The 24,195-nt window shown below is 63.0% G+C and overlaps 1 protein-coding gene across 3 annotated transcripts; it reads right to left on the bottom strand.

The window, feature by feature from the left end:
• Positions 1-1,072: 1,072 nt before the first annotated feature.
• Positions 1,073-23,464, bottom strand: TRAF2 (TNF receptor associated factor 2). Of its 3 annotated transcripts, none has more exons than XM_027050958.2 (11): positions 23,299-23,464; positions 15,044-15,253; positions 14,127-14,205; positions 13,794-13,892; positions 8,950-9,111; positions 7,887-7,961; positions 6,345-6,419; positions 4,599-4,946; positions 3,937-4,114; positions 2,371-2,519; positions 1,073-1,780 (listed from the first exon to the last, which is right to left on the bottom strand). In XM_027050958.2, exons 2-11 carry the CDS (start codon positions 15,229-15,231, stop codon positions 1,562-1,564), a joined length of 1,572 nt encoding a protein of 523 aa, XP_026906759.1. In that variant the 5' UTR covers positions 15,232-15,253; positions 23,299-23,464; the 3' UTR covers positions 1,073-1,561. The 3 variants fall into 3 exon arrangements, with proteins under 3 accessions (XP_026906759.1, XP_026906760.1, XP_026906758.1); XM_027050959.2 differs by lacking the exon at positions 23,299-23,464 and adding an exon at positions 22,823-23,172; XM_027050957.1 differs by lacking the exon at positions 23,299-23,464 and having other exon boundaries at positions 3,937-4,108.
• Positions 23,465-24,195: the final 731 nt, after the last annotated feature.

The following is a 24,195-nucleotide window of genomic DNA, read 5'->3' on the forward strand; positions in this document are numbered from 1 at the left end:
CAAGTGGACAAGGGCAGGCGATGCTCTGCGTTCTGCAGGAGCAGAGTAGGCGCGGCCCGCGGCCCACAGGCCTCTCGCCCACGACAGCCTGCACACCTCGGGGAGCCCGGCACCGGCGGGGTGGGGGGGGTCGGGCCGTGGACGCGGGCGGCCTGCCGGGGAGCTTGGGGGCGGCGGGGGCAAGCGGGGGCCTCACACGGCGAAGACGGTGCTGAGGTCTCGGTTGTGAGAAAACAAAAGACACAAACTCGTGAGGACGCCGCTCCGGAGAGCTCAGCGGGAAGGGCCTCGGAGGACGTCAGCTTCTCCGCCACGTTTCGACACCACCGCACTCGACGCGGGACGTGTGCGCTTCTGTGTCCTCGGAGGTGGCCGCAGGGGCCGGTTTCTTTCCTCTTGGCGCTCGTGTCTCGTCACTTCTCAGGGACGTCGGGGGGAGTCCGACACGTCACATGTTCTCTACAGAGGCCCCCGGGGCAGCCCCCAGCCTGGCCCTCTGGAACCACCCGGGTGCACACAGCCGGCGGCCAGGACCCCGAGTCTGCCCCAGCGCTGCACCCCGTGGGGCCGAGGCCCCCGCTAGAGCTGAGATTCGGGTCTGCGGTTGGGGGCTGGCACCACTGGCTGCCGACTGGAGGAAACACCTGGTTCTGGAGGAGACCCGGTTCCAGGGAGGCAACACAGCTTGTCGGATCCCCAAATGCAAAAGCTACTGGCCGTTCTTCCATGGCCAGAGGTCCCTGCGGGGAGGGGAGGGGAGGGGAGGGGAGGGGAGGGGAGGGGAGGGGAGGGGCACATGTGGACCTGCTCTCAAGGCAGCCCCGGGGGAGGCCTGAGGGAGGAGGAGCCGGCCAGCAAAGAAGATTCCAGAAAGGAGAACGGCTGGCTTCCGCAAGGCCTGCAGGAACAAGCATGGAGTGTCAGGGAACCCACATAACTGCTCAGGGACTTGGTGACGCAGGAAGGGACAGGGCACTTGTAGGGAAGGGACCGAGGGACGGCAGAGAGCCAGGAGACCCCTGTGAGGGTCAATGCCACCGAGGCCAGAGGCAAACGGATACCACTCACCACAGAGATTTAACAGTTTAATAACGACTCCTCCACAGCCCGACGGGGCAGCTACCGCACCACGTCTCGCAGCAGGGCCCAACGTGCACCCCACGCTTGCCCCGGGGGCGGCTGACTGGAGGCCCTGAGGACACAGAGCGCCCTCCCTGCCCGCTGGCCTGCACAGCAGGACCTCTCCTCAGAGCAGCGGCCAGGCCTGAGCGCGTCCCTTCTCTCCGGGGGCCAAAGGGCAGGACAAGGTGCCGGCCCACCTTGCCCGCTCCGCTCACTCCGCCCCGAGCACCTACACGGACAGCCCTCGGAAGGACCGACGGGCCTGCAGCCCACCCCACGCAGCCCGGGCTGAGCGGCCTCTCCCAGGAGGCGGCCCCGTCCCGGTGGGCCACGAAGGCGGCAGGCGCCCACCCGCAGCGAGGCTCAGGCCCAGCGTGGTGGCTCCTCACCGAGCCGCTGGGCCCAGCTGCTCCTGACCCCTGACCCTGGGGAGAGGCGGCTAGAGCCCCGTCAGGTCCACAATGGCCTTGATGAAGATGGCGTCATCGCGCACGTAGGAATTCTTGGCCTCCATCTTGGAAACGGGGCAGAAGAGGGGGCAGCCGCTCGCGATGTTCATGTCACTGACTGGCCTCTGGAAGGAGGACGAGGTCACGTCGGGTCTAAAGGCGTCGATCACATGCTCCCGGTTGTTCTGGTCAAGCAGCATTAAGGTCACCTGGGGGAGAGCGCCCCGCGGAGGGACAACGCTGAGTCACGGCCCCCCCGCTCCACGGCTACCGGGTGTCAACCCCACCTGGGTGATCTGCGCTCTGGCACTTTCTGTGACCAACCCCTGGGACCCAAGGCTACAGTTCGGGCTACGTGGAGCTGCATCGTGGTGCCTTTTCTTATGTTCACGTGGCAAACGTTTCCTTACCAGAGGGCTCACAGAATACCTGCCGCCCTCCCCGAGGAACAGCACTTTTCAGATGCGCTGCCTCCACCAGGAAGACCACGGGGCTGGCCCGGCACGCGAAGGGGAAGGACAACGGCACTGGCACCTCCAATCCCTCAGCCCAACTATGACACAAGAGCCTCAGGTGCGGCCTCCAGCCGTGGCCCTTCCTCTGAAACCAGCCCCGAGGCGGCATCTGCAACCGCTGGCCCTAAGTGGCCGGAAGCCCCGGGGCCGACTGGGTGGCGCCCCAGCTCCCCTGCAGCGACAGAGCCATGTGGAGGCCCTGGGCCCAGGAGCCTGAGGGCCCATCCTGACAGCCTGCCGCCCACTGGGGTCCCCAGAGCAGCTGCTGGGACAGCCTCGCATACCTTTTGGTTGAAGGGCCACCGCAGGAGGGCGTCGTTGGGGCCCTTCATCACCACAAAGAAGAGAGACAGGTGCGTCCCGCGCCCGGTGCCATCTCCGTTCAGGTAGATGCGCAGACACATCTTGTAGCCGTACCTGCTCGTGTAGAAGGCTGCAGAGGGGACGGGAGGGAGCGTCAGTGAAGCCAGGCCGAGGGCTCGTGCTCCCCGCAAGGAGCAGAAACGCAGGGACAACACCCAGGTTGGGGGCACGTACTTCTCCTCTAAGGACGCAGTTAGTTCCTAGCGAGAACAAACGCCCAAAAGAAAAATAGGTGATTAGAAGAAGTGTTTTTAGGGGCGCCTGGGTGGCTCAGCTGGTCGAGCGTCCAAGTCTTAATTTCAGCTCAGGTCATGATCTCACAGTTCGTGCACAGATCTGAGCCCCGCGTCAGACTCGCTGCTCTCAGCACAGAGCCCGCTTCAGAGCCTCTGTCCGCCCTCCCGACTCTGTCTCTCCCCCACTCACATCTGCTCTCAAAAGTAAACGTTAAAAAACAGCATTTCTAAAAACCCTAAATGTAACCCCAAAACGGAACCAGCCGTGAAGTTCGGGGGAGGGGGGGCTTGGCTCTGGTCAAAAGGCCGTGGTCAGACCTGAGCTGGGGCCTGGAAAGGGCACAGTGGGGGAGACCCTGGGACAAGCCAGAGGCGACATTCCCAATATCCAGCATGGCGCCCAGAGACACGCAGGAGCCCAGACACGGCACCAGGCCGGGCACCCCCAGGAGCGGCCCTCACGGCCTTCCTGCCCGTGGCCCCGGAAACCACCCTCCCTCGGCTCCCCGGACACCAGCCCGCTCCGGCTGTGCAGCTCTGCCTGAGCACAGACGAGCGTCTCCCGGGGGCGTGTCACAGGGCCACCCCAGCTGGAGCTCACGCTCAGTTCTCTATCAGGTTCCGCCAGAGCTGGACCCGGAGGAAAGCTGATCGGCAGGCACGCTCCCACTCCCGAGGAAACGCGCTAGCAAAAGGAGCTGCCTGCTCGCATCCAGTGCAGAGGGGCCGGCCTCCCGAACACACCGCTCCCCACGTGGCAGTTGCCTGTCCCAGCCAGGAAGACAGAGCGTGAGCGTCCGGTTCCACACAGGGGATGGCGCGGTCGCGGGTGGGCCTGCCTGCGGCCCTGTACCCGCCAGCAGGAGAGGCGCCCCGCCCCTGCCCCCACTCGCCCGGGCTCCGAACACATAACCACGGCAGCAACTTCACCGAAGTAAACGGTAAAGGGCGCCCGTGGGGTGGGGGGCCGGGCTCGGCAGGAAGGGCCCTGGGCCGCATGTGGCCCTGGCAGAGCAAGGGAGCCCGCCGCGTGGACGAGCGCCCCCTTCTCCCCAGCGGTGCCTTCCAGGGAACACCCCTGCGAGTACCCGCCCGAAGTTCCGTGCGTGAGGGGACTCCCGGCCCAGGCGGCCACCCGCCCACCCCGCGTCCTCCCGCGGAGGCGCTGCCGGCACAGCAGGGGCCTCCAGCCCAAGGGTGCGTGAGTAGCTCGGACACCAGCAGCTCTGAGGACAAGTTCCAGAACGGCACCTGGAGAGAAGATGGCGGGCGTGCGGCCAGCCACAGCTTCCTGGCGCTTCCTGGCGAAATCTGAGATCTTCCAGATAAACACGCCATCGAAGGTGGACGCCTCCATCTCGTGGACCTTCTGCTCCAGCTCGGCCATGGCCAGGTCCTTCAGGCCGATGCTCCTCTCCAGCTGCTGCACCTGGGGGCGCAGGGGGCCCCGTGAGGGTGCCGGCGGGAGGGGCTGCGGGCCTCAGAGGCCACCTTGCATTTCACAGGACGGCGCTTAGGGAAGTGCCCCCGTGCCCACCTTTCCACCGACTTCGAGCAGGACGGCTTCTCCCAGTGCCCGGGGCTTGACTGGGCTCAGCTCGTAGGGGAGCTCCGTCCCCTCAACACCCCCAACCCCACCTGTGCCCGAGACTCAAGAGCTCAGTGTCAGGAAACGCACTTGTGGAACCCACAGGCCCGAGAGAAGGGGCCACCTCCCAGAGGCCTCCAGCACCCCCACGTCAGGCCCATCGGTGCACACAGCTCCGAGAGGGACTCCGGCTCAGACACAGAAGCGGAGAAGCCGGAGGAGCGTCATGCTAGAACTCAAGGTGCCATCCCTGAAATCCCAGCTCCGAGGCCCCGTGATGCCCTGAGGCCCTCCCAGACTAGCCCTGGGGGCCCCGGGCCCAGACCTTGTTACTCAGGGCCTCGATCCTGTCCTGGTCCAGTCGGTGCTGCCGGCCACAGGCCTCGGCGGTCATGGCGACCCTCTCCACCTCCCGGTTCAGGACGCAGACGATGTTCTCGAAGGTGGCCGTCTTCCTCTCCAGGGCCTCACACCGCTGCCGGAGCTCCGCGGCCTTGGGGAGCTCGGCCTCGGGGTGCAGCGTGCCGGCTTCCCAGCCCCCGACCTCGCCTTGGCCCAGGAAGTGGCCATCGGCCCCCGACGGGTGCCTGGCCTCCAGGAGGCCGCCCAGCAGCATGGCCAGGTGCTCCCGGAGCCACTGGGCCTCGTGCTGCTGCTGCTTCTCACTCTCCACCTGCAGAAGGAAGACGGGGAGGCTCACGGCGCCGCACCGGCACTCGGCTCGGAGCCAGAGCCCCACGGACGTGCCGCAAGGTGCGGCGACGCCTCCGCGTCATTCACTTGCCGGCACGTCACCTGTCGCTGGTATCACTGTCTTTCCAAAATCCAAACCTTCCTGGTGACTCATCTGCTTTTATGTGAAGTAACAGGAAAGAAGACACGGTTTAAAACTGCCCGGGGTGGAGGGTGGGGGGGACCAGTAAAGCGAAGCTTCTTCAAATCCTCTTTATCGTACAGTTCTGACCCGGCAGCCAATTTCTCCTGAGACTTCACGGCAAATTTAAAAAAGTTAAACGCTCCCGAAACACCAAACGAAGGAAAGAACAGAAGCCCCGTGAGGCACAGCGCCCAGGGCGCAGCTCCCCAGCGGGGCTCTGACAGGACGCCCCTGCCAATCCGGAGGGGCGTGTGTGAGGCCTCAGGTCAGGATGAGGTCAACAGGCTCGAGACGACATGCGCCCTCAGCGGCAATCGCACTCAGGCCGCGGTGGGCTCTGGCCGCTGGAAGGATGGTGGCTGTGGCACCCGGGGCCAGGCCTGGCCTCGGGCGGCGCCCAGGGCGGGGGGGCCCAGGGCCTGCGTGGGAATGGACCGCCACCACGTCACCAAACAGTGAGCAACGGTGGGAGGGGACACCAGACACCGGGTGTCAAGGCACCAGGTGACAGCACAGCCGGGGCTACCACCCCTGGAAGTTTCTGAGGAACAGAGCACCGGCCGTTCCCCAGGCCCTCAGAGAGCCCCTTGGGGGACAGACGGTCAGGGAAAACGGTAGAGGCCAAGTGGACGGAGAACCGCCCAGGCCTGAGGGAGCTGCACGGAAGCTGACAGGTCAAGGTCCTGAGGCGGGAACGGGTCAGTGTGCCCAAGGACGGCCAAGCCAGTGGCTGGTGCAGAGACGACGTCAGAGGCAGCCAGGGCCACACAGGCCACGGAAGTAGGGGAGGCAGGTGGGTCCAGGACCTGTGTGCAGGCAGCACGGATCTCTGGCTGCCCTGGATGTGAGGCCGGTGACACGAGGTGCTCTTTTTGGGAAGGGCAGGGGGGTGGGCACATGTCACAGTGTGCGGCCGAGGCCAGAAACGCCCACCAGACACCAGGGAGGTACAAGGCCCTGGGCATTTTCAGCAGAGGGACGCGAGCCCTGACTGAGGCTGGGACACCTGACGGCCGAGCAGGTGGACAAGGCAGCAGAAACGGGAGGGAAACCAGGAGGCCAGTCTGAAGGCTCGGCAGATCCGGCATTCGGGGAGAGGGCACGTGGCACGCCTCTGCAGGCTCCGCCCACTCACGAGGCTCGACGGGCACCCGCCCAGCCCCCAGCGACGGACCCAGGGCCCACGGGACTCACCATCTCGGGGCAGCCGACAGCACGGAACCTGCACGGGACTCGGCATCTGCCACATGCCCGGACGTGGTCCTGGAACTGGGAGGACGGACGCCATCGGTGCCCTTACTCTCTCCTCCCTGCCACCGCCCCCTCCCCGGACCCCACCCCCACCGGCCCGTCCCCTGCGGTCTCAGGCTGAACACGGCCCACAACCCACCACAGGTGTGCAAGTACACGCGCACGCACACGTGGCCACGTGGCCTGTGCGTGTCAACGAAGGGAGGTGGGTGCAGGCCAAGGGCTTCAGAACACACGCAGACGCCCAGTCCCGTGCTCGGGCCTCTGAACCCCAGTCTCTCCACCACAGCTCGTAGGACACGTTGTGTCGAGGGCCCCCGGGCCCTTGGGAGCGAGGAGGGGCCGGCCTGACCGGGGGTCAGACGCCCACGACGGACCAGCGCGGTGCTGGCACATGACAACGCCAACGCCGACAGGCGCGGAACCCAGAGAGCCTGGCCGTGCACACGCCGGGCACTGACACGGGCGGCACGTTCCGCCAGCAAAGACCAGGGCGGAGGGGGGCACTCGTAAGTGGGCAAGGGCGAGCGGTCCCTCTGCCTCCATCTGCCAGGACCGTGGAAGAGAGAGACCATCAGAGCTACGAATGCCAGATAAAAATAAATGAAACGTTAAACTAAGAAAAAGGACAGGGGACCGTGGCCCAAACCACTGCTGACACTCAGGGCGTCAAACACAGAGAAAAGGAGCACGGAGTCTCCCCCCGTTGCAAGAGACGGGCGGGAGTCCCGATGTTCCCGGTCAGGGATGAGGGCCAGCCTGGAGTGAACAGCTCCCAGCCTGGCTCACGCCGGGAGAGAGGGGAACTGGGAGTCCCGAGACCCCTATCTGCCGCCACCGCGGGGGTCTGTCACGGTGCCTGTGGGCGGGGCCTGCGCTCGGCCAGTCAGCACACTTTCCCCGGTTTCCACTAGGCACCCGCACGACCGGTTTACAAAACTCGAAGCCCACTCCATCTGTAAAGGGCGATCTCAGACTAGAAAGCCGAGGTGGACGGCAGCTCAGCACCGAGACGGCCTCCCGGGGCCGCCAGAGCAGAGGCGTGCGCGTGAGTCCCAGAAACGAGGCCGCCAGCGTGGTCCACGACCGACACTGTGAAAGCAGCCGTAGGCCGGGGCGGCACACGTAAGCCACCAGGCCGAGGGGATCCGGCACCGAGATGCTCCGTGGCAAGAGGGCTGAGATCACATGGAATCAGGCAAAAATCCGAACTGGAAGCGTCAGTATGAACCCGCAGTACGTTCTCTCTTTACAGGGAGCTCGGAGCCTGCCCCCAGCCCTGCAGGGTTCTGGATGCAGGTGAGCGTGTGCGCAGGGGTGAGACTAAGCGGCGGCCAGGATCTCAGGCGTGTGCGACTTCTCCCGGGCCGGGTCACTTCCATCGTGGGAAGCGTAACAGAACAGCGGCCCACGGGCCACCACTGAGCACGGGGCACAACGCGCACGCCCCCGCCCCGTCGTCACAGACGCCAGGAAACCACTTACTTTCTCGCGGGAGATCTTCTTCTTGCCACAGCCGTCACAGGTCAGGGGGAACTTGGGGCAGACTTCGTGGTGCGCCTGAAAGAGAGCGGTCAGGAGCCAGGGCGTGTGTGAGGTCACCCTTGCCACCTCGTGGCCTCGTTCCGGGGTCGTGGCTCCCGAGACCCCTGACGGGGCAGCTCCCACAGGCACTCGCAAGTGTCACTTGGGAGGGTCAGAGCAGAACCCCCTCTTCTCCATCTGGCAGCTCGGGGCCACATGAGGACAAGCCATCCACGGCGACCAGGGCAGAGCACCACTGCTGGTCACCCGAACTGAAACCAGGCCACTGAGGAGCAAGGCCGTGGGACGTTGAGACCCTGGCCCTGTGAGCGGCCAGATGCCCCGCGAGTGGACGCACTCGGGCCTCTGGACCGGATGGTCTATAGAACGGGGGTCTGAGGGGCACAGCAAGGACAGACGTGCAGCCCAGCTTCTTCAAGGAACAGCGGCAAAAAAAAAAAAAAAAAAGCAGCCCCGCAGAGCACAATTAAAGAGACCTTGGAGACACATCATCACGATGCAGCGTGGGGACCGTCTGGACCCCGATCCCGACAAATCAGATGTCGGGAGACACGGGCACCAAGTGAGCCGGGGACGGCGGGGAGTCGCCGCTGAGACCCGGAAGGGACGGTGGCATGTGCAGCGGTCTAAGAGCAAACGTGCTCAGAAACACATTCTCAAAGTTTCCAGAAGACACGACACAAAGCCTGGGACCCCCCTAGCAAGCAGGGGGAGCCACGTGGTGCCAGGCGCGTGGGGACACGGGCACGCTCCAGGGAGGGTGGCCCAGGCCTGGCGCTGCGGCTCCCTCCGTGTGAGTTTTTCTAAAATAAAACAGGTTTTTAAAACCACTCGGCTCTGCCTTCAGATCCGCCCGAGTTCCTACCAGGCACCTTCCACCCAGCTGGCTGCGAGCGACGGACTGGTGGGACGCGGCGAAAACGCCACAGCGGCCGTGACAGCGGGCCGGCAGGCTCAGCGTTGGGGCTCGAGGAGCTAGGGGAGCCCTGCCGGACGCCCTCACCTTCAGGTCGGCCCAGCAGCAGGGCGCCCGGCAGTGCCTGCAGCTGAGGCTCCTCTCCGGGCACTCTTGTTCCGAGTGCCGCTCCTTCTCCCCGAGGCGAACCAGGCCTCTGCACGCCGGGCACTCGGTCAGCATGAACGGGCAGTGTCCTTCGTGGCAGCTCTGGCAACAAAGGGAGCACGGCGTCAACAGGGCACGCGGCGGACACGGTGCGCACACAGCTGGCCGTCCCGGCTGAGGCTCCGCTCAGGCTCTGACGCCAGGCGCCGGGCCCCGTCCCGAAGCCACGAGCACGGGGCACTCATCCGCTCCGACGCCCGTGCTCCAGGTGAGACCGGAAAGGGGAGGGCGGGGGACTCCACGCTAGCTGGCTGCACCCCACCCACGTGACACCCTGTCGAGGCTCCAGACTGACATTCAGGGACAACAGGATCACTGGCCAGAGAGTGAGAAGGGCCACGGAGCCCAGGCCGAGGCGGAGGGCCGGGAGGGCGGAGGGACGAAGCCGGCCTGCTGGGTGCAGGGCGGCCAGGCCCGGAGTGGGGCAGGTTCTCGGTGGACAGGAGGCACAGGAGCGATGAGGGCTGATGTGCTGGGAGGACGGACCACAGCGGCCAGACCGAGCAGAAGAGGACGGGGAGCCCACCCGCTCATCCCACGCCCGCGCTGACAGCCCACAGGCAGTGGGCCTGGGGAGGGCACGTGCCGACCCAGGGAGGCAGGGCCCGGCCCGGGGTCCCCCAGCGCGTAGGAGGAAGGTGCAGTGAGGAGGGCGGGATGTGCTGTCCCCCGGCTGGAGCCACAGAGCCACGAGCAGGGGAGAGCAGGGGAGAGTCGAAACCGGTTGGAACCCGGCTGAACCTCAGCTGGAGGACGACGCTGTGGGAGGGGCTTGGGGCAGAGAAGCCGGTGGGGGGGGGGAAGGTGGGAGAGGCAGGAGTGCCCCCAGGGCGCCGGTCCGTGACCAGCCTGGCACTCCCTGCGGGCATGGCGCGAAGTTCCCAGCAAGGGGAACAGCAGAGGGGAGCCGGGTGGAGAGACCTCTAGGTTTGTTTGCCGTCCTTTTCATTGTGTCAAAACACACACGACACAAATTTATCATCTTAACTGCTTTTAAGGGCATCGAGCACATTCACATTGTTGTGCGTCCGTCCCCAGCACGTATTCATCTTCCCAGACTGGACTCTGTCCTGTGACACACGGCCCCGCCCCTCCCCTCCCCTCCCCTCCCCCGCCCCCGCGGATCCGCCGCCTCCAGGGCCTCCGGTAAGCGTCCACTCCTACAGAACGTGTCCCCTGGGCTACTCTCAGCACGGTGCTAAGTTGTAGGTAGGACACACGAGGCCCCATCAGGGACAACGTGGGGCCTGCTGGGCAGGGAGGCAGAGGTGGCTGAGAGAGGAAAGTTCTGGACCAGCTAGAGCAGAAGCAGGCTCAGCCACTCCAGCGAGGTTCAGGCTGGGCAGTTCGGGGCTGCGATGCCTGAGGGGCGTGGTCTTTGGGGTTTCCCTGCAGAATCCCGGTTGTGGGGTACCTGAGGGGAGCAGGGGAGCCTCCGACCTGCTCTTCCCGACTGGGGAACAGGGTGGTCGTGTCTCCGTCCTGCGCCAGGGGCCTGGCTGTTGGCGCCAAAGCCCAGCGTGTACAGGGCAGAGGCCACGGGTGAGCCCCGGGGAGGCGGAACGCGTGCGGTGTCCTTCCCGCACGGCGTGGAAACTTTGGATGTCACGTCCGGTGGCGCCCACGCCTCCTCGCGGACCCCACGTCACCAGTCTCCCGGGGCAGGCACCCCTGCCCTCTGACTTCTCGCGGGGACACATACAGACCAGATGCTACATTCCCAGCCAGCCTCCCTGGTGACCCCGCAGCAGCCCGACGGAGCACCCCATATGCTGCCAGGTGAGGTCCCAGCCTGTCTAAAGAACACATCGTGGACTGCCCGGCTGCACAAAGCCCGGGTCCTCACAGCCTGCACCCGGCCTCCCTGAAGCGTCCCCACAGCCCCTGGGCTCCTCCGCTGCCTGCCCACAGCTGCTCGAAGGCTCCCGGCTGGGCACACGGCCCGGTCCCCCACCATCCATCCGCACTTGCCTCAGGGTCCCTGGGGCGCTGGCAGGTGGATGTCACAATACCCCACCACGATCCAACAACCACACCAGGTACACCATAAACACTCGAAATGAACCAAGGACAAGTCTCAGAAATGATCACGGCTCAGAGTGGAAAAGATACAGCGGCCACAGCTGAGGTGCCTGGATTTCATTAAAGGAGTGTTAACATATAACATGGGAGTCCCCAAGGGAAGCACAGAGCAAGCGGGCACCCCCGGGAGGGCTGAGGGCATGCAGCCCCCTGCTGACGGCCGCCCCTGGGCCCGGCTGACGGTGGAGGCCTGAGTTTATCATCCCAGGGCCTCTGTGGAGCAGGCCCTCAGCACCACCACCCTCGAGGGATCAGAGGGACCACCTTCACGTCCACTCAGGGAGAAGCACACGCCTTGGAGAAATCAGCCTTTATTCAACCAGAATTCAAACTAAGTGTCTCGGTGAAAAGAGCTGTGCTGACTCTGAATTCACAGGGATGTGCGGGACATCAAGCAGGCTTGACTCGGTCTCACCTTTCAACTGTGACCACTAGTCACCCCTGTCCCCCATCCCGCCTTCAGCGGAGAGCTTCCCCCCCTGCCAGCCGGCCCCTCCTCTGCCTCCAGCCGCAGGCTCCTGCACCCGCCCCCAGAGAAACGGCTCTGGGGCTGTGCACATGGGCACCTCTGGCACCTGGCAGGCGCCCCACTAACATCTTTGAACTGGAGTTTTAAATTATTGGGTTCTTAGAAAATACCAGGTGTTATTGCAAAGGAAAAACATATTCAGAGGCTAACCGGGACTCTCCGAACAGCTCAGCCACAGCGCCAGCATTTCACAACGCCACTGGTCCCAGCCCCGCAAAGGGCAGCGAGCTGGCTCAGAGAGGAGGGCGGTGTGCACAGAGGCCTTGATCTCACCCAGGCCCGTGACGTTCACAGCCAGGGACAGGGTTTACCAAAGGCCAGGCCCAGTGTCCCAGAGCAGCGCCCGCCCTCCCACATGACCGAACCCACCCTCTCAGGGACTTTCCGGGGCTCTCCGGGCCAGCCAGGGACTTTCCAGCCTGCATGCCTGCAGGGCCGTGGCCGAGCCCACAGGCTGGCTGCGGTCCCTGGCCCTCAGCCGGAGGCCCACGAAGCCACCGCCCACCCACACCGCGGGCCTGGAGGCAGCAGAAACTGGCCTTCCAGACCGGGAGGTGGGGGGCGGGGAGGTATTCCACCTGTCCCCAGGGGGTCTCTGGGTCCCTGCAGAAGGCAGCACAGCCCACTGTGCCTACTTCCTGGGCCCACAAGCCCCCAGAGCCTGCTCGGGCTTCCCACCCTCCCGGGAGAGACCCCAAACCCCAAGGCCTGCTGTCGGGACAGCCCCGGGCAGTAACGGCTGCAGGCCTGTGGTGCTGAGCAGGGCTGCCCCGCTGTGCGGGTACGGCCGGGAGCCTCTGGGTCTCACTCCCAGGAAGGCAGCAGTGAGGGTGCAGGGAGCCGAGAGCTGCTCCACTCGAGGCCCCAGGCACCTGCTGGATGGACAGCACGACTCACCTTCCCCACCAGAGGCTCCTCCCTGGGCACGGCCAAGCCGCTCCCCTGGAAACATGCGGCTGAGAGCCCGAAGACCAGAAAGGCTAGTGGGTCAAGAGAACGAGGGAAGGACGGCACACAGGCCGGGAGCCCGGGTCCCAGTTTCAGACCCGATGGGCCCTCCCTCGCCGTCACGACTCAGTGCCCAGGGCCCACCCCACGATGGGGCTGTCCCGGGGCCCGGGGCAGGCCTAGCGCCTGAGCCTGAGCCTAGGAGAGCCAGGCTTCTGTACCCACAGCCTCTCCAGCCTCGCCTACGGGGCTGCCCATCTGAGAGCCCCACCTGCCGCTCCATGCCAGTCCCAACCTCTTGTCCTGGCGGCGGCCTGGCCGCCTCTTGCCTCTCTGGGTTGCGCTGTTTCAGGGCTGTCACGGGAGTGGATGGCCACAGGACCGGTCCCCTAAGTTGGGCTCCTCTCACTGAACGGAGTACCCTCAAGGTCTGTTCATACGTGTCACCATTTTGTTCCCTCCCTTTCACGGCTGAATCCTATTCCGTGGTGTGGACTGACCATGTCTCATCTGTCCCACCGTCAGCTGGCGGACGCTCGGCTGCCATGACATTTGTGCACGAGTAAGTGGGCTGCGCCAGTTAAGAGGACGGCCGAGCGAGCGAGCGAGCTGTGGACGCTGCACGAGGACGGGCAGGTCCGGTCACACAGAGGCCCCGCTGTACCAACGCAGGGACGCACACTAGCCTTGCCTGGCTGGGACAGGCCACGGCAAGATGGGAACAGCAGCCGCCGCCCTGTCACTGGCCAGATGCCTTTCTGTGACCGCAGATCGAACGTGGCTACTCCTGCAATGTCCAACGTCTAGACAGTTCGAGAAAAGAAAGCCCTAGTCTGAAGACTCACGGAAAAATCCCACCGAGCAAGAAAACTACTTTCCTGCACGTTCAGCCCCGCAGAGCCAGCACAAGGTCCTAGCGCACCCGGCCGCCTCACTGCCACCCGCCACAGCCCTCCACAGCTGAGGACACCGGGCCTGGTCAGGTGCAAGCCCCACCCGAGGCCACAGTCCCCAGGCCCCTGGGTCCACACGCGGGTCGTCAGCAGCCGCCGCCTCCTCTGCAGACGTCAGCCAGGCTTGCAGCCGGCAGGCTCACCGAGGGCTCTGCGGGCTGCTTTGGGGATGGGGTTCAGGCTCGAGGCCGAGCCGGTGCGGGGGCCCCTACCTCATACTCTTTAAGGGTCCCCTTCCAGGTGCAGCCGTCGCTGGGACACACAGCCGGCAGGCTCTCCACCTCCCTGCGCGCAGCGTTGTCCGGGAACGCCTGAGGAGAGCATTCCTAGGTTAGGCCTCCACCCGCTGCCCCCTGCCTGCCCCGCCGCCAGCCTTCCAGAACAAGGCCCAGCGGCAGACGCAGCAGCTCCAAGCTCTAGCGGCCACCGGGGCAGCAAGGGCGGGTCCTAGCTGCCAGAACGCCATGAGGCCATTGGTGTCACTAAAAGAAACATCAAAACGTTTTCTGTGTTTTGACGTTTTTTGCTTAAAGACTTTCACTTACCGAACCGCTTTCCAAAATAGAAATGCCCTCTTCGTATATGCCTTCGTGAACACAGGCGGCACAGTTCTGAGGCCCGGAGCTGGGGGGAGAAGCAAGGGGCCGGCCATCAAACCCGCTGCAAAGAGCAGAGAGCACTAGGCCGCCCGCCCAGCGCCACTCCTCGCCCCATTCTGCACTTTCTAGACTGAGATGGAATCAGGGAGGAGCACGCGTCGACGTCCAGTGTTTCAGACATTTAGGGGTGCCTGGGTGGCTCAGTGGGTTGTGTCCGACTTTGGCTCAGGTCACAATCTCACAGTTTGTGGGTTCGAGCCCCGCATCAGGCTCTGCGCTGACAGCTCGGAGCCTGGAGCCCGCTTCGGATTCTGGGTCTCCCTCTCTCTCTCTGCCCCTCCCCTGCTCATGCTGTCTCTCAAAAACAAACCTTAAGAAGGAAACAAATAAATAAAAACAAAATACTTAAAACAGGGGAGAGGATTCCAATCCTCTAACGGTGACCCTCCCGCTGTGAACAAAGGTGCTCTCTGGTGGCTCAGCCGGGCGCCCAGGCGTGAGGTGCTGGCTCCCTGGGCCCACCCACTGGCCCTCGACATGCCAGTGGCCCTCAGACCAGACTTCACAAGCTCCTGGGGACATGTGCCTCTAAGGCACACGCAACATGAACCCCAAGTGTGATTTTCAGCTGTCTTGTGCCCACATGACACGCACGGACACCCACGGAGCAGTGGCAGCAGACGGGCTCTTGTGGTGTTCGTTTCACTCCCTGTGTCCACACTGCCCCGGCAACCCATGACTCCTCCTCTTCGGTCGCTAACTTCACTTTCCTATCTGCAGTGCGCCTCTGCCTTCGGGGGGTGTCGCCGGGAGCACGGCCCAACCCGAGGCCAAACCTGCCACCCGCCACCGGCCCCCAGTACCTCAGGATGCTGGTCAGGCAGTAGGAGCAGTAGCGGTGGCCGCACTGTGCCTGGAAGGGCCTGCGCAGGACGTTCCTGCAGGCCGAGCACAGGTACTTGTCCTCTGGCTTGGTCCCCAGCAGGGTCTTTGAGAAGCCGGGCTGCAACACGTCTAGGGAGCCGGGAGGGGTCACGCTGGCCGCAGCCATGGGAGCCGCGAACCGCCACGTCCTAAGAAGAGCACAGAGCAGGAGAGGGTCACGCAGGGGCCTAAGAGCCGCCTCAACTGCAGAATAACCCCCCCGCGGAAAATGGCCCTCGCCCGGCGGTGAGGGGTCGGGGTCGCCAAGCCGAACAGTGGTCTAGAATCGGAGAACCAGGATTTCAGCACCACGGGGAGCCCTGCAGACAATCTAGTCCCATCTCCCACCACAAACACGGAAATCGAGGCTCGGCCAGGGTGGCGCTCTGCCCACGCCGCACAGCTGCGCCAGCACGCCCACTCCAAAGCCCCCAGGCCAACAGGCCGTCCTCAAGGTCACCTGGCCCGGCTCGCTGACCCGCGGACAGAGCGAGGGCCGGCATCCGGGGAGGCCACCTTCTGGCTGCACAGCCATCGGCAGCCCTTATCCTCGTGCCTTCCTGTCTCCCCCAGACCTCCTACAGATCAGCCTGGTGGGCAGGAAATTCTGACCTGCCTGTGCTCGGGCCCTAGGCAGCCCCCAGGACGCGGCCACCCCACGCGTCGGCGTCTCCAACGTCACCCCTGACAGCAGGCACGCAGCCTGCCGGGCACCACCGCTCTGCTCCCTGGCCACCATCACCAGGGTGCCCCCTCTAGAGAGCTGCCCGCTGCTGTGCACCAGGCCTTGCCAAGGCCCCCAGGACACACGAGCTGGACAGGGGAGAGGCTCCCACAGTGTTCTGACCCCTTGCGTGGGACGCACAGATCAACAACCAGCATCTCAAAAAGCCAGAGGGAACCGTACCTGCTAACCCTCCAAGCTGGACAAGTACCCAGGTGCCACCTGAACACGCAGCACTTTGACCTCAGAGCCACCCTGGCCCGTTTGCAGTCGCTCCAAAGAGCTTTCTTCCCCAAACGCCCCTGGAAACACACCCCTGTGTCTTCTCATGGATGTGCGTGGGGAACACGCCAACTTTCGAACCAGGATGTTCTGAAATGACACCTCTTTCCAACGTTCGTGGGGCTGTCTTCCCTGTCCTAAGCTGGTGTGACACCACAGGAAGCAGCAACAGACGGTGTGCCCCTGCCTCCCATCTGCCGGGCACAGCCACTTTCAACCAAGGCTTCTGGACTCGTAGTCGGCGAGGCCTCGCTTGGGCCGCGTGCCAGAGCACACAGGCATTTACTCCTCTAACCACAGGACATATGAGGTGTCGTGCCCGAGGCCACTTGGCAGGAGGCCACGGCGCCCTCTCACTGGTCCACACATTCTCAGCACGTGTGGGCGTGTCTGGGCCCCTGCCCCATCCATCTGTCCCTCTGACAAGCGGGGGAGTTCACTCTCTCGAGCCCGACGGCACACAGAAGCGCTACGAGGCGCCACTTACTAAAGCCTTTCGGTAGACACCGACAGTGCAGGCCAGGGCAGCCGAGGAGGGAGGACCCCTCAGCCCAAGCCTCTCAAGGCCACGTCCGGATGTGCTACACAGAAGCACTACCAAGAGCGAAGGGCTCGTGAAAGTCCACTTACTCTCACGAGGTGATTTCACGAGCCATCAACGACGTACAAATCAATGCTCTAAACTATGTTAGCGGGGGCGCGCCTGGGGGGCTCAGTCGGTTAAGCATCTGACTTCCGCTCAGGTCATGATCTCGCGGTTCGTGGGTTCGGGCCCCGCGTCGGGCTCTGTGCCGAAGGCTCGGAGCCTGGAGCCTGCTTCAGATTCTAGGTCTCCCTCTCTCTCTGCCCCTCCCCCGCTCTCTCTCTCTCTCACACACACACACACACACACACTCACTCGCTCTTTCTCTCTCAAAAATAAACACTAAAAAATTTTTAAAAACCACTGGTAAAAAAAAAAAAAGCCACACTTTAGATCTCTACTCTGTATTTATTACCTTAAATGAAATCCAACATCAAAAGTAAAGGAGTGTAAGCACACGACTGTGTTACACGGGGGCAGAGGAGACTAAAGTAAGAAACCAACAGCCCCGTGACAGTATGAGGATTACGGTGATGCTTTCTTTTGAAAACTTCACTGAGCAGCCTCCCCTACAGTCTGTGAGACAGAGCTTTATTCTGGCACCAACATTCTGTCTTCTCAAAACCAGACCCGGCTTCTTGGCCGACTGATCACACCTTCTTTGGCAGGTCCCACTGCCCTAGCCCATCAGCTTATGCTCCCATTAGATGTACAAGACCCACACGGGTGGTCTCTTTCTGGCCTTGACCTCTGTCAGCTCTGGCCAGGCCTCAATGACCTCGTGAACACAGCCTGGTCAGCGGTCACTACTACCCGACACAGCTGGACGGCGGGGATCGGTATTTCTGTCCTAAATGCGGAGACAGGCCCTGGAGGACCCACGGATTCCACCCAGCGCCACAGCACCAGCCCCCGGGTCCCGCCGCGGCCCATGCCACGCCTGGGGAGTTCTCAGTGCTCACGACCTTAAACGTTGTGTTCAAATCTCGTTTATAATGCATTTTAACTTTTACAAACCACAACGAAAGACATCACAGAGACTCAAAAGCACTGCCCCAAAATGTAACGCTTTGAAGGCCATCAATACATCAAGTCCCGCCGCCGTGGCGGGCTGCCTGCCCCGACCACAGAAGAAAACTTCCCCATCCCCGCGCCTGGACTTCTGACTCCCTGGTGGCCTGCACATGTCCACCCATCTGGGCCTCCCCACATGACCAGCGCAGTCAGCAGCCCCAACACAGGCACGAAGGATGGTGGGCAGGGTGGCCACCGGAGAACAGGACTCGGGGCTCATGGGCACCCCAACCCGGAACCTCAACATCCTGCTGGCCCTTTCAAGCTTCCCGCCTATTTCCCAAATACTGACTCTCTTGGGTAAGTTGCTCATAACCAGAGCAACTCCACTGGCAATGAACGTGTGAACGAGGACTCCCATGCAGTCTGCCCCGGATCTCACACTAACTGATTCCCCCAAAACAAGCTCCAGTTAACTTCCGTACAACAGATTCACGTTTTGTTAAAAGGGCATCTCTATCAGAGACGAGACAGTATTTACAGAATAGTTCCAGTTATGTGACATTTGAGAACAGGCAAACCAGCCCACGACAACACAAGCTGGGAAGTGATGACGTCTGGCTGCACGAGCCTGTGGCACACGAAACGTCTGCTCTCCTTCCTGGTTCCTGGCACAGAGCTCCTAAAACCCCTGGGATTTCCAGAGCAACGGGGCCAAGGGAGCATCTTCTGTGACTCATAAGCCCCTTTCACGCCCGCCCCCTGTGAGGGAGGAGAGGGGTCGGAGACTGACCTAACCACCCATGACCAATAAGGCAATCGATCGTACTTTCGTGAAGGAGCCCCTGTAACACCCGGACCAGGGAGGTTCAGAGCGCTCCCGGACTGGTGACCCGTCACCGTGCCGAGAGGCTGGCGCGCCGGAGGGCGTGGGAGCCTGGCAGCCCTGCCCCACACCTGCCCTGTGCATCTTCCCACCTGGCTCTGCACGGAATCAGTGTCTCCCTGAGTTCTGTGAGCCACTCTAGACTCAGTGAACCCAAGGAGAGGTCACAGGAATGCCACGTTTGGCGTCAGAAGCGCTGAGTACAGAAACGCAGACGTGCCGGAGAGGCCCGGGTACGCAGACGACCGCGCGCCGAGCTGTACCCTCAGGATCTGTATATTTTGCTGTATGTGCGCCTCAACTTCCAAAGAAAAAGATGGAGTTTCAGGAAGCCTGGCTGGCTCAGTCGAGGAGGTGCAACTCAATCTCGAGGTCGTGAGATCGAGCCCCACACCGGGTGTAGAGACTACTTAAATAAATTCTAAAGATTAAGAAAAAGATGTAAACCTCTAATTACGTATACCCGTACACGTTTATCCAAAATAACTCTGTCTCACGATACTAAAAATGGTAGAGCAGGGTGCCTGGGTGGCTCAGTCCGCGAAGCACCCGACTTTGGCTCGGCTCATGATCTCACGGTCCGTGAGTTCGAGCCCCACACTGGGCTCTACGTCGTCAGCGTGGATCCCGCTTCGGACCCTCTGGCCCCTCTCTGCCCCTCCCGGGCTCGCGCGCACTCACACGCTATTTCAAAAATAAATAAATAGTAAAAAAATAGTTTTTAATTGCAGAGAACGTGCAAGTCAGGTTCTGACAGGAAGAAGCCCCGAAAGAGCGGTGCATCTGGCACCGTGTGCTGCCCTGCCGTTTCCTCTGCTGCAGGTGGAGCTGGCGGCAGCCCCTTCACAAGCCCGGGGCCCGGCCTAGGTGCAGAGCACGGGGACACCTTCACATGCGCCGACGCTCTAAACTAAGGCATTATGAGCAGACATTGCGGGTGGGTGAGTGTGTGTTTAATATTTACTTTTGAGAGAGAGAGAGAGACAGAGTGCGAGCAGGGGAGGGGCAGAGGGAGAGGGAGACACAGAATCCGAAGCAGGCTCCAGGCTCCCGGGTGTCAGGACAGAGCCCGACACGGGGCTCGAACTCATGAACAGTGAGTTTGTGACCTGAGCCACCCAGGCGCTCCTACGTGTTTCTGGTCCTAGGTGCTGGCGCGCGCGAGCCTTCGTACCACCTAAATGTTGATCTTGAGTCTCTCTGACTAAAAACCAGGGCCCTCGGCAGGGACAAGGTGATCAGTCATGATGCAGCGACTGTCCCTTCGTTCCACCTGACCCAGCTGACCACCCCGCTCCCCTCCCCTCTCCCTGACCTCTGAGTGTGAGTGCCTGCACATCTGCAGCCTCCTGGAGAGCTGGGCCCCCCTTCGGTCGCTCCAGTGGAATCCTCAGAGACCACGGTCTCTCTCTCTCATCCACCGTCTCCAATGCATCAGTAGATCCATTGGCTCTACCCTCCACAGACCCCTGGAATCTGACCACATTGCTGCAGTCAGGCCTTGGCCACCATCCACTGTGTCCTGAGCCTCCACCCTTCCTCCACCCTGTCCGTCCCAGCATCTCTTTCTCAGCAAGGCCTTCCCTGTCACCTGTCACCGACACCGCAGCGTGCTGGCCTCCTTGTGTGGGCCCGTCCCTCTGGAATGAAAGCTAAGCGCCAGGAGGCAGGGACTGGGAGGGCAGGAGGAGGGACCCAGGCCTGGGCACGGGGTGCAGGACTCTGGTACCCGTGAAGCCAGCCCTTCCTCCACACCATTCCAAAGTGGGGCACACCGAGCCCGGAACCGGGACGAAGTGTCCCTTCAGAGTCATGCCCCTATTCTCCTCCTACCCCCCGCCCGCTGAGTCCTCACCTCCCTAAACCACAACCAGGTCACCTGCTCCGCTGCCCACTGGACCCCGCAGGGGACGCGGCCCCGATGCTGCTCCCACTCAGAGCTCGCACATCGCAGCTCAGACCCCGGACGGCTTCCGCTGAGCCTGCCTCCTGCACCCTCCTCCCAGGCTCAGCACCCTCTGTGCAGGGGTGAGGCCCTGTGGCGGGACAGGGACATGTCCTCCCTGTGGACACAAGAACCAGGCCTTGAGAGTGGTCCTCACGCATCCCCATGAAGGAGCGGGCCCAGTGCAAGGAGAATGGCACACCGCCCACGGGCCTGGACTCCAGAACACGACGAAGATGTGCTCCCCGTTCTGGGCATCGTCTGCGGGGTGTGTGGGTAATTTCTTCCGGGTTTTCTTCTCTGGACCTTCCCGCCCTGGCCTCTGGGCATGTTCGTGATGTCCCGCCGTGGAAACCCACCTGGCAGCTGCCCACCGCCAGAGAGGGACCCAGATGCGGCCCTCAAAACACAAAGTGAAAAGGCCTTTATCCTCCCGGAGAAAATGCGTTCTCCAGCGACCAGCGAGTACGGCACATCCTGTGCTCTAGCACCCAGAGCATGACCAATACTGCAGGACGAACATGGTCCCCGAGTGACATTCGCATTTATTTCCCTGGGAAGTTTAGAAACCGCTCGAGAGAGAGAACCCCTGGCTGAAAGCCCCCTCCCCTTGGAGCCCCCTCCGAGGGAGCCGGCAAGGCTCTCTCCATCACATGGCACGGGCGTTTACAGCCTGCCGTCCCCCCTCCCAGGACACTGAGGCAGGTCACAGGACAGGACCACAGGATGCAGAGATCTGTGACACAACACAGCAGGGCACCGGAGGCACAGGACCAGCACAGAGGCCCGAGGTCACAGTGCATGCGTTTGGGGACTGCGGCCATGGGGATTGGGCTCTATTCTGAGAACCAGGTGTCCGGGGAGAGGGGAGAGATCTGCGTCTGCTCAGGTGCGTGGAGACGCCACTTCTAGAAGCACTGAGGGGCTCTGTGGCTTCCAAAGGCTTTAAACAAATCAACTCTTAGCATTTTTGTGTTTTTAAGATTTTTGAGAGAGAGACACAGTGTGTGAGCAGGGGAGAGACAGAGACAGAGGAGACATAGCATCCGAAGCAGGCTCCAGGCTCCGAGCCGTCAGCCCAGAGCCCGACGCGGGGCTCGAACCCACGAACCGCGAGATCATGACCTGAGCCGAAGTCGGACGCTCAACCGACTGAGCCACCCAGGCGCCCCTTGTTTCTTGATTCAAGCATTAGCGAACACCGTGGTGCGTAAATCACACTGCAATTAAGCTGTTCAAGAAAAATAAAACTCGAGCAACAATTTCGGGTTGACTGAGACCGGCACCTAAAACCAGCAACCGAGTCGACAGACGCCACTGCCCTCCACATGCCCCCTCTGCTGAGAGCTGCTGCGCTGGCCCAGCACGCCCCCCCTGTGCTCTGCCCCACACTCGCTGGCTTGCTCGCTCGCTGGCGGGCACTCTCTCCCTCTCACACACACTCTCTCTGTCCCAGGCTCCTCCACGGACAGTTCCGAGCGGCCCCACTCCAGGATCTGGGCCTCACCTTCATCACGGGGACGCTCACCGGGCTCCTGACCACACACGGGACACCCCACCTCTACTCACAGGCTGCAGGACGCGACAGTGCTGTCTGTGACTGGCACTCTAGTGTGACAGCTGATCTTTGAACGTAGGTCTGAACCTTTGAACGTAGGTCTGAACCGCTCGGATCCGCTTCTGCACAGACTGTTTACAGCCCGTTGCAGTCAACGTGCTTTCTCCTCCCTACGATTTTACCATCTTCCTCTAACGCACGCACGGTCAGAATCCGGCACACCACACACAAGGAGGTCTGGGGCAGCCGGCTCTTCGCACGATGGCCGGGGCTTCTGCCCAACCGCAGGCTGCTAGCTAAGTGAAGGCGGGAGTCACAGGCGTGCTCACTCCGCAGCACATGTCCGAAAACTGGAACGAGACAGCATTTAGTGTGGCCTCTGCACGATGACCCGAAAATTTGGGAAGCGTTCCCATTTCAAAAAAAAGGAAAGGAAGAAAAAAACGTTACACGCAGATTTTCAACTGCACAGGGAGGGGGTTGGCGCCCCAACCCCCTTGTATGTTCAAGGGTCAAGTGTGAAGGCTCCGGAGCCACAGGAGGTGGGGGGCTGAGGGCAGGGAACGAGAGAGCAGGTGAGGAAGACAGGCGGCAGGAGACACTGATACCTCCGGGACAAGCTGCAGGGGCGAGGCGCAACAGGGTGAGAAAAGGTGACCCCAGAGGTCCACCCACCACCCTGAAGTTCAGGGAGCTCGTCCAGATCTGAAACAGGTGAGAACTCGCCTCTCGGAGGAAGAAGGGAGCACCAGGTAGGCGCAGGGGAGCCCACAGCTGGGGTCAAGGCAAGGGGTACGCGGCGCACAGGCCAGCAACCAAAGTTCAAGGCAGCCAGGCTGGTGGGTGGAACGCTGTGACCCCGGGTCGTGGCCCCCCGGCCGTGACCTCGCACAGTGGGCCGGGGCGTTGCGGACCGCATGTCACCGCGTGGGGACCCCGCGCCACGGCCCGTGGCCGGAGCCGCCGTGGACGCCCGCGGGCGTTCGCGAACTTTCCTGCGCCGGCCCCGCTCCGACTTTCAGTTTCCGGCTGCCCGGCTCCGAAAAATCCCCTCAGGCCCGCGGGGCGGCGACCCTGCCGCCGGGGCCCTGACTCCCCGGAGCCGCCCGCCGCCGCCCTGGCCACCGCCGCCGCCCCCCGACCCCAACCCCCACCGCGATCCCCACCGCGACCCCGACCCCGACCCCACCAGCTGGACTCACCAACGGTCGCCGCGCGCCCGGAACTGCACGCCCGCCCAGCCGCCGCCGCCGCCGCCGCCGCCGCCGCCGCCGCAGCCGCTGCGGACCCGCCCCCGAGCCCGCCTGACTGACTGACGCGGGGCCCTACCAGGAGCGCTCAGCCAGCCGCAGCTGGCTCCGATTGGCCAGTTATCTCCCCCCGCCCTCCGCGTTGGCCCGCCCCCCTGACAGACTGACACGGGACCCAACCAGGAGCGCGCCGGAGCCGCAGCGGGCGCCGATTGGTCAGAGCCGCCGCTGCGTGGGTACTTAAGTAGAGCCCAGCCCAGGCTCTGTCCGAGCAGAGCAGGTGGGTGCCGGGCGTCGTGTCGTCGTCGTGCGGTGCGGGGCCGGCATGCGCGAAGGTCTTCCGTGCTTCTAACGTCCTGAGAGCCTGGCTGATGCCCGCGAAGGGTCAGCCTTCGGGCCGCGGGCACGGCGGCGGCACCTCCCCCCTCCCCGGAGTCCTGCTCACAGCTGGGCCCCGGTTTGGGTCACAACTCTGAAAAAAAAAAAATACAAAAACACCCTGCTCACTTAAAGAGTATGAAGGACATAAGGTCGGCTGTCGGGGTTGTGAAATGTTCTACAACCACATGGCGGCGATGGTTGCCCAACATTATGAATGTACAAATGCCACTGAATCGTACCCTTTAAAATGATTTCAATGGTGAATTTTATGTTGTGGGAATTTCACCAGCAAACAAAGCCAAAAACGGAAGGCCTCCTGACACATGGAAATGTGGAACACGCAGCATCTAGAAACAAGGCGGTGGCCTTAGCAGAAAAGGGGGGCAGCGCCGGGGGGAGGGGGGATACGAACGTTGACCCCATCACTTCCTCCACGTGTGTGACCTGAGGCCAGTCTGTTTCTTGATC

The sequence above is a fragment of the Acinonyx jubatus genome, chromosome D4, assembly GCF_027475565.1.
Source record: "Acinonyx jubatus isolate Ajub_Pintada_27869175 chromosome D4, VMU_Ajub_asm_v1.0, whole genome shotgun sequence".
In the NCBI taxonomy this organism is placed as follows: Eukaryota; Metazoa; Chordata; class Mammalia; order Carnivora; family Felidae; genus Acinonyx; species Acinonyx jubatus.